Genomic DNA, 9,999 nt, shown 5'->3' with positions numbered 1-9,999 from the left:
GGGAGTGGAAATTTCCATGTTTTTAATAATTGCACGTCTTTCGTTTGGCGTGGGATATAAGCTTCCTTGGCAGTCAAAGTCTTTTGGAAATACATGAATTCATGATTGACGGAAAATATGGATCAGCTGCAGAAGATGGAAGCTTCTCCTACATCTCTCTCAAAATTTCCAATTTTGACTGGATTATGCAAAAGCGAAAACTGTTTGCCTATACATAGACCCCACTCTACCAAAATGCGAAGCAACGCTTAACAGGCTTGTAGTGGCAACTCGCAAGCAACAAGCTGAAATTCGCTTGAAGATTATTTTCGTAAGAGCAATATTATTCTTGATGGAAATCTTCTCGTACTATTATGTTATCTCCCTGGCATTCTTTTTTATGCTTTTATTTTATATGGAAATTGTTTATCCAATTTTAGCAGGTCCGAAAGATGTTGGGCATGGGATTGATAAGAGTGTGCTTGCTGATCATCACAACTTTCATCGGATTATTGAGTTTTGCGCACTCAAATCCAGATGGTATCCTCCCATTTATTCTCACCTCATTATGATCTTTGCACTTTTTATTCAGTTTCACACATTCAAATCCTGATTGTAACCTCTTTTTCTTTTCAGGCTTCCTTAACATCAACTGTGGCGCCAATGATAATCAGACAGACAAGAACCATCTCGACTGGATATCTGATTCCCCTTTCATTAAAGCTCGTAACTTTTCGAGTGTGCTTAATTTACCAGAAACCCTCTACTTGCAATACTTGACATTGGCCTATTTCCCAAACCTAGCAGTGAAGAAATATTGCTACCTGCTCCCTGTGAAACCCGATATAAATTACTTAATAAGAGCAACTTTCGCTCCTCATTCCACAATTCCTTGGGCAAGTTTCTTCGATTTATTTATCGAGGGAATCATGTGGAGGAATCTTAACCTAACTGGTCTAGACAATGACCATAACTTCTATTACGAGATCATCTTGGCTGCCAAAAGCGACAGTCTGAGTTTATGCCTTGCGCGCAATTCTCAAACCGAACAAAACCATTTTGTCTTCATTTCAAGCATTGAGCTGCGTGCACTCGAATCTTCTATGTATGATTCAACTGATTTCCAAAAGCACGCCTTAAGTCTCGTAGGGCGCACAAATTATGGTACATCTTCTTTGTTACAGTAAGTGTTTTTTCATGAAAGAAATTTCAGTTTGATCAGAGAAATTTTGTCATTAGACTCACCTTCGCCCCAGTTAAGTTTCAAACAGCGAATGGTACTCATGCTTGGACTTATCTAATTCGATGTTGTACTGTGATCGCAATTGGCAGGTACCCAGACGATCTATTTGACCGTAAATGGGCTTGGTCAATAGCAGTTAACAGAGCAATGAATCTTACCGCTGAGGAAGAAGAGACAAAGTCTTTAGGAAGCGAGTTAGCGAACAAACCGCCGGTGAATGTATTAAGAACTGCTATTGCAAAGGGAATTGTGGACGATATGAGACTGCCATACTCATTTGTGCCATTCTCAGATGACCCAGCAGTTTACTATTTTGCACTTTATTTCTGCAATCTCAACAAGACAGACCTCATTCAGAGATTTGTTGCCTACATAAATGGAAACCAAATATCAGATTACATAGAACTTAATTTTCTGCAATGTTGGCAAACAAACAAAGACTTAGAACTTGACAGTTCCGATCCTATAAATATAACTTTGAAGCACAGTCTTTTATCACAGTTGGGTCCATTCATCAATGGAGCTGAAATGTACAAGAAAATGGACGTAAAGACAACCACATACTCCGGAGATGGTAACTTTCTGTATTCTGAGGCTGTGTTCTAAAATGTTGTATATTTTTGTGTATATAAACTGGAAGTATTTTATGCTCATAATGTTTGCATGAATTGTGTAAACTCAGTGGTTGCTATCAGAAAAATAGCAGAGGCAATGAATGTTCCAGATGACTGGACAGGAGGAGATCCATGCTTACCAGCTAATTATTCTTCAACAGGGATAACCTGCAGCCAAGACGATCCTCCACGAGTCATTATCATGTAAACTTGCTTCCTACTTTCAGTAGCTAAACAACTTATATATCTTACGCTACTATTATGTACGATTCCAAGTTTTTGTCTTTTTGCAGAAATCTAACAAGCATGCATCTCGAAGGCACCATACCTTCAATTATAGCGGACTTCACAGCACTAATACAGTTGGTAATACTTTACAAAGCCGTGTTTTGACTCGATTTTGAAGTGACAAGGCCAAATTAGCTTTATAGAAATTATTGTGCTAAATATAATGTTGCTAACTTTATGCTGTCGATTATAGATGCTAGGAAATAATAAGTTGTCCGGCCATATTCCAGACCTCAGTTCATTGAAGAATCTCACAAAACTGTAAGAAACCTCTGACTTGCGATCATACAATATACCTTGTATGAATGAGAAAAGACAGCATTTTATACATTTTACTTATATTTACAGTTCTGTAAGCCTCACATTTATAGTTCTGTTGGCCTCACAAAGGGAATTGCAAAACAATCAATTTACCGGAGGAATCCCAAGATCATTGGAGAAGCTTCAAATGTTAAAACAACTGTATGTTTACCAACCACTCCATCTAATTTCATCCATTAAAAACCTTTTATTATATAACTTATCTCCTTTAGTTCCCATATTTCGGGATAGCTTAGCCTTTTAAAATATGTTTTCTTATAGAACTTTCACTTTTTGTTATATAGATTTCTTCAGGACAATAAATTTGAGGGAACAGTCTCAAAAGGATTAGTGAGACCCAACTTGGACCTTCGGTATACCGATTTTCTTTCTTCCTATATCCTTTTTATTTTTAGATGGGCAATCCGTCAATAGGATTGGTATTTTAAGCTCTTGTATGTTTATCTGCTCTTTAATATTCTACTTCTGTACAACTGACTAATTTCCAAACAGGAGTAGTACAAGGCAAGCTTAACAGACTTATCTTCCACGAGGAAACCGAAGTGTTAATATCTCACATACATTTTTATTGTAAATTGTACCACGCAGCGTTGATCCTCAAAATGCAATTTTGGAAGGCAGCCACAAAATGAAAGGTTGGGTGATTGGACTTTTAATTGGGTGCTCGGTGGTCTTAGTTTTAGTCATCGTTTCTGGAATTTTCCTCTGGAGGCACAAACACCCATCTCAACCATTTCAAACCACAGACGTTTCTCCTACTACATCAGAAAAACACATATTTGCAGGTATTTCTCCAATCTCTGGTATGTTAAAAACATGTCCATTATTATTGTCTAACTATAATATACTGTTTCTATTTTTTAATAGAAATGCTTTTTCTTCTTCATTTCCCATGCTCGGCACCTTTAAGAGTAATTTTTCTTTATTTCTGCTTTGTCAGATGAAAAAAATCAAAATGATTATCACAGACTGGCTATAGAATACACAGAAGAAGATATTAAAATTTCTACCAATAATTATTCCACACCCATTGGTAGGGGAAGCTTTGGAGCTGTATTTTATGGAAGACTTTCAGGATATGAGGTTGCGGTCAAAATACATAAGACTGATTCTAATCAAGGCAAGAAAGAATTCCAGAATGAGGTTCGTACTCTTACACAGGTTCAATATACCATCTATCACAGAATCTTACTTAAATCTCTTAATTATTATCCTCTCAGCTCTAAATTCTCCAGTAACAAGTGTTGTCTTTGGTTTCAGGTAGCTATGCTGTCAAGAATATATCACAAGAACCTTGTAAATCTTATTGGGTATTGCAGACAACCCATAATGGCATTGGTCTATGAATACATGCCATGTGGAACATTGACTGATCGTCTATATGGTATTTACATATATTAAATCTTGTGTTAGATTGTCTTTACATACCAAAGAAAAAAGTGTATACTTGATACATTTTCCATTTGCAGGTATAGCAAAATTGGAAACACCACTTGATTGGCTTACCAGATTGAATATTGCTCGACAAGCCGCGGATGGTAAGCTGTTTGTGGCAGCAGCAGTTGCTTTATATCTAATTGTTTTTGTCAAATGGGAAAACGACCATATCTCAATCATTTTACATACATTTTGCAGGTTTGCTCTACCTTCATCAGAGTTGCTATCCTCCAATCATACACAGAGATATAAAATGTAGTAATATACTGTTAGACAACAGAATGTCTGCCAAGCTAGCTGACTTTGGCATATCAAAACTGGTAGAGAGCTCCAGCGGTTATATACCAACCGAAGTGAAAGGGACAATGGGTTATCTTGATCCTGAGTATTTCACTAACACCGAAGCATTTCTTAAATATTCCTAGTATAAGTACTCTTGAATATATTTTTCACCTAATTAAAACATAGGGAATGAATAACTATTAAACTAAAATGTGGAAGTGAATGCAGATACTTTGCAACGTCCTCGTTAAATGAGAAGAGCGATGTATACAGTTTTGGAGTGGTTTTACTGGAGATTATTTCTGGAGTTCCACCCAAAGACGGAATAGTACAATCGGTAATTCATCTAATTCTAGACCAATTCAGTGATTTCAATCCTTTTTTTTATGTTCATTAACAACGTATTGAAAAAACAATGCATCAGGCACATAAGCTGCTTTCATGTGGCAAAATAGATGAGCTTATGGATCCTTCATTGGGCGGTCGATATAACGTAGAATCAGCTTGGAAAGTTGCAGAGATAGCATACATGTGCGTGGAAAAGGAGTCAACGAATAGACCCAAAATGAGTGCGGTGGTGAAAGAATTGGAAGAAGCTGTGACGCTTGCATCTGGTGATAACAATTATTCTGCTTTACATACCGTAGCCTCTTTTAATACTGGTGACATGCCCAGCCTGAGGTAGAAAGATCTTATAATGATTTTTCTGTCCGTTTATAATTAGTTGGGTCGACAACTTTAGTCACAGAGGATGGGCATACAGGAGTTTTTGTAATCACAGAATTGTCTTAAAAGCTTTTAAACTTCTGTTTATTTGAACCTGTCGAGAGTATTTTTAATAATTATTGATCAGCTGACTGATGTTTAGAGTTGGTTGATAAGAGCATGTGGCCCTTGGAAGATACATTTCTACAGTATTTCTTACATGTTATTTATATGGGTACAGTTCAAATCTGTTATATGAGGATAAGCATTCTAAACCAAAGGTAAGAGAATGCGTTGGAGATGAGAGTTGTAAATTTGAAGTCATCTTAGAAGTCTTGGCATTTATTCTATTTATTCTTGTCTAGTTAGGGTTTACCACATCAAATGGGGTAAGGGTTGGTTTGGTTTGTTTTGGTTTTTTTTTCTTTTAAAGTATATTTTAAGATAAAAATATGGATAAATATTTTTTATTAAAGTTATGAATGATTCAAAAAATAATTTAAAGTGTCTTATTTTTATAAATATAAAAAAAAATATGCTAAAAAATTAATATATCTATGTGAAACAACATCAAGAAATAAACAAAACAATATAACAATAACATTACAATGATAAACTGAGCAACACTTCATTATTAAGATCAAGGAAGAAAAAACTCAACTAACTATGCAAGCATAATAATAGATCTATTGTCCCAAAGTAGTTTATATACAAAACTAATGAGGAAAATATGTATCCTACCAATAGCCTTATCCTTTGACTTAGTTGAACCAAGAAGAATCTTGATATAATTCTCATTTTTAATAGCTAAATATAATTTTGAAAGGAATAAGAAATTTTTTTAGTGCTTCTCAACTTAAACCATAATCATATTTTCCATATTAAATGCTAAGTTAATGTACAAACACTATGATGCAAGAAAAGGGCTAAGGGTAGAAATCCTACACAAACCATCCCTAACAATATCTTTGAATTTATAGAACTAATAATAATATTTACAATTATTTATGATAATTTAACAATTATACAATTTTAAAAATATTTACAATATTTAAAATCTATGTACACAAATTCTATGAAAATTTATGAATCTTTGTTCTAAAGGAATGATTAATCAATAACTATTCTCACAACATTCTCAGGTAATTTATCAACAAAGAAAATTAAATTATTATAAAGTAACTCTAAGATAGATCACTTTGTCAAGATTTCAAAAAGTCATATCTAGACAAGAATAAGATTCAAGAATAAGATAGTATTGAAAACATCCATAAAGATTTAATAAATAATATTAAGACTCAATAATTAAGATTAAGAATTTATAGATAAGATTATGAGTACTATTTCTAATTTTGAAAGAAGAGACTAACCAATTGAGATGTGTGATATGAAATTCAATATATGCTCTTCTTAGGTATTTAAAATATAAATCACATGCATCTTAATAAGGTATGTTCTTAACATAATATTTAGAAGCATCTTTCTTGTGTTAATAATTTTAAAAAATTATACTATAAGATTCTAAAGGAAAATATTTGTCTTAAGGGTTGATTGACAACAAGAATTCTCACTTTTACTTGTGATGGAAAATCGCAAGTGTGGGGAATTTTTTTTAAGGTAGTTCGTACAAACTAGTGGCATTCGTTCGACCCCCCTTGGGTAGTTCAAGCGAATGCGCATTTTCTTGAACTACCCAGGGGGGTTCAAACAAACCCCACTTCAAGCTGGGGTTGGAATGAACCCAAACTTGAAATTGGGTTCATTTGAACCCAATAAAATATAATATTTTAAGGGGTTCGCTCGAACCCCCCTCAGAGTGAACCCCTATTTAAATGTTTTTTCTAAATAATTTGTGCCTTCCATGTTCGTACGAACATGGGTTCAAATGACTGTGGGGGGCTTGTTCGAACCCCCTTTCTAGGCATCTCTCCCCCAATCTCTTCAAAATTTTGAGAAATTTTGGCCTTCAAACCTCTGGTTCAAGGCTCAAATGAGAGAAGCTTGACAAGCCAATATGTAGGATAGTAGTCCTTAAAGAAAGCTTCTAATTACCATAATTTTATTACATTGTGATTTTATTATGATCTTGTTTTTTTAAATTTGATCAAATATAGGTTTTCCACCAAACATGAACTTCTATGTTCAACACATTGGGAAAAATAGTAAACTAATTCAAAAAAAATTTGAAAAATATCTGTGCACTAGGTATTGATGTCTTCTTTCTAACAAATAAAAAAAATTGAATTTTGATATATATAAAACAAGTTGTGTGTTCAAACGTATACTTATGTCTAAATTATAATTAGTCCGGCTTCAAAACCTAATCAAATGAAAAATGTTCAACATATCACTATCAATCAACTGCATGCACTGGGCATTGATGTTATAGGCCAAAATTTTAAAAAATTGAGTTTTAATCATTTATAGAAAAAAAAGTTATGCATTTTAGGATGCGCATCTCTCTTAAAAAATGTTGTTTGTTGTAAAAAACTACTTTCTGAGGGAGATGGAAAAATCAATACAATTTTCTACAAAAAAAAATTGAAAAAAAATATATTTAGAATCTGGAAACAAGATGTTACAAATCACTAGTTTACATCATCTTCAAATTCTTAATGGTTTAAAAGTTATAGGTGTTGAAAAGTGAAGTTTATTTTCAAAATGTTCATCTAAGTGTCAAAGTTGGCCAAAAAGTGGTAACCAGTATTGTGAGTTCACCCTTAAATGATTCATTTAGGCTAATTAAATAGAATTAAACCACCTAACTAACGTTATCTTAAACTAAAAATTAAAAATGAGGAGAGTGAGAGGAGTGGTAGGAGTGAGGATTTCAGGGGAGTCTAGAGTGGGAGATGAAAACCAAGGCAAGGAAGTGGATGATGATGATGCATATTTTCCTCCCCTTATCAGAGCTTGGTGGCAGGTTTGGGCTCTGTGGTTTTCTCCTTTTGCGAATGGATCGCTTGGATGAGGGAGATATTTGGTTTGATTTGGATGTATGGATGGGTGAGCGAGAGGAGAAGAGGGGTGAACATCTCTTTTGATGTGGCCTCTAAAGGTGCTAATGTTGCTACTGAGATCATAATTGTTTATCCTCGCTCTCTTCCTTCAGCTGGCTTGTTGCCCTAGAGGTCGGTTCATAAATCTACTGATGTTTCTAAGAGTTTCCTTAGCTTTAGTGTGGAAATGGATGACTATTGTCTATGGTTGGGGTGTCTTCTCTACATAGAGCCTTCTTACCATGGTTTTCCATGATTCCTCTTTGATGGTTATTGTGGGTAAGATTATCTGTACTCGATTCCTAATCTCTTTCCTCTGGTTTTGAGGGGGGTCTTTTTTTGGAGTTTGGTGCCCTTTGTTTTTGGAAGTGTTTTTCCTATGGTTTATTATTGGATCTTTTTTCATGGTGTGTATTGTTCTACCTTGTGCTTGGAACAATGTGTCCAATTTGGTTATAGAAAGACCAATGGTTGTTAGAACCCCTTTGGTGATTGATTGTTATAGGCTTGTGATGAGGGGTCTTATTGGGTTATGTCTGATGACTATTTTTGCTATCCCTCTATTTATTGGTGCTTTGTTGTGTGTTTATTGCCCTTTGTTGATAGCTCTTTTGAGGATTGTTCTGCTTTGTTTCTGGGTGTACTTCCCATTTGACAATCTCCAATGCTATTGCTTTGTTCTTGGAGGGTATAGTATTTTCTTTTCAATATATTGTTCTCATCCTTTGTCTCTTTTCTATGCAGGGATGGTTGAGTATTTTTGTTGCCCCGGTGCTGCATGATGTGCCTTTACTGAGGGTCATTATGATTTTCTCTATATTTTTTGGCTTGTTAGTCGGTCTCCCTAATCTTCATTATTCAGTTGTGGCCCTCTTGGTCCCGCCTTTGCATCTCTAGTTTTCTTTGGTTTTTCCTATAGAGGTGGCTCTATCTTCTATTTAGGTGAAGATAGTTTGTGCTAGAGATGACCCTTCTTCTATTGAGGTGTAGTTGTATGTAGGGGGTGCTAATGGGAGGTGCTAGTCAGAGGTTGATGGTGTGCTACCTCTTGGCTGGAAGGATAATGAGGTTGAGTTGTATGTTGACTTAAATTATTCTCCTATTGAGGTGGAGTTCTTGAAGGGTTTGGTGGAATCAATGATGCTCATTTTTAAGGTTAAGGTTATGGGAGCCTTGAAAGTCATGGTCATGAATGAGTGATCCTGGTATTTCCCTATGTTCATGTTGGTTTAATTTTTCTAGTGAATGGTTTCGGCCTTCTTCTTTTAAGCTCATTTTTCAATGTTTATCCTTTGAAGATAGGTTGAGTTTGGGTTATTTTTTATCTAAGATGTATCTTTTGGAAACTTCTTGTTTTGGGTTTCAGATCCATTTAAAATCTAAGGGTTTTATGTCCCTTCAAAACTTGTTGTAAGATGTTGCATGTCCCCTCAAAACCTGTTCGGTCCTTTATCAAAAACATTATCTTAAATTAGTTACAAATGGGTAGTATTGATGGTTGTATGATATGTTACAAATACAAACTAATAAGGAGGATATGATCACATAGCTTAAAAATTGAAAAATGAATTAAAATTACATATGAAACTAAGATCAATGTTCCTTTGGATTAAAAAATTGCTATCATGGTTAAATGAACTGGTCAAAACCATAATATTCTTCTCTAGTTCACTTTACATTGACTTCATCTATGTGGTACAAAGTTATTTTCATGAACTAGACTTGCATTAGAAGAAACAATCCAACACAACGAAAACTATTCTCTTATTCAAAATAAAGAAATACAACAATGTAAATTACCTTTTGATCTGATAGAATTTTCATAGCATAATGGTGCTTGTAAGAAACCATAATATAGACTAGATTATGCCTCCGAAGTAAGAAAATAAGAAATAACAAACCATTAATTAATATCTTAAATATCGAGTCAAAATAATGAGCCATGATAATAAAATATACTAATTATTGTCATTGCCATACATTTCTAAATAATATATAATTTTTGTCTTCAACATCATACATGCTATTTATGCATCATAGAAGGATTCTATACCTACAATTAAATTGACTAAGATCTCAACCCTAAGGACTCCATAATGATATTGATTTCATTGTTATAGAACCATATTTG

General features: G+C 34.4%; 1 protein-coding gene across 1 annotated transcript; it reads left to right on the top strand.

The window, feature by feature from the left end:
- Positions 1 to 248: 248 nt before the first annotated feature.
- Positions 249 to 5,122, top strand: LOC131874756 (probable LRR receptor-like serine/threonine-protein kinase At1g67720). Its single transcript, XM_059218668.1, has 16 exons — positions 249 to 310; positions 420 to 519; positions 616 to 1,162; positions 1,312 to 1,796; positions 1,905 to 2,040; positions 2,130 to 2,202; positions 2,318 to 2,385; positions 2,515 to 2,586; positions 2,730 to 2,798; positions 3,034 to 3,230; positions 3,386 to 3,588; positions 3,706 to 3,829; positions 3,915 to 3,983; positions 4,081 to 4,267; positions 4,393 to 4,501; positions 4,589 to 5,122. Exons 2-16 carry the CDS (start codon positions 432 to 434, stop codon positions 4,847 to 4,849), a joined length of 2,688 nt encoding a protein of 895 aa, XP_059074651.1. The 5' UTR covers positions 249 to 310; positions 420 to 431; the 3' UTR covers positions 4,850 to 5,122.
- Positions 5,123 to 9,999: the final 4,877 nt, after the last annotated feature.

The sequence above is a fragment of the Cryptomeria japonica genome, chromosome 4 (genome assembly GCF_030272615.1).
Source record: "Cryptomeria japonica chromosome 4, Sugi_1.0, whole genome shotgun sequence".
Classification (NCBI taxonomy): domain Eukaryota; kingdom Viridiplantae; phylum Streptophyta; class Pinopsida; order Cupressales; family Cupressaceae; genus Cryptomeria; species Cryptomeria japonica.
Note: the sequence above shows the minus strand (reverse complement) of the source record. Positions and strands in the feature narration are given on the sequence as shown.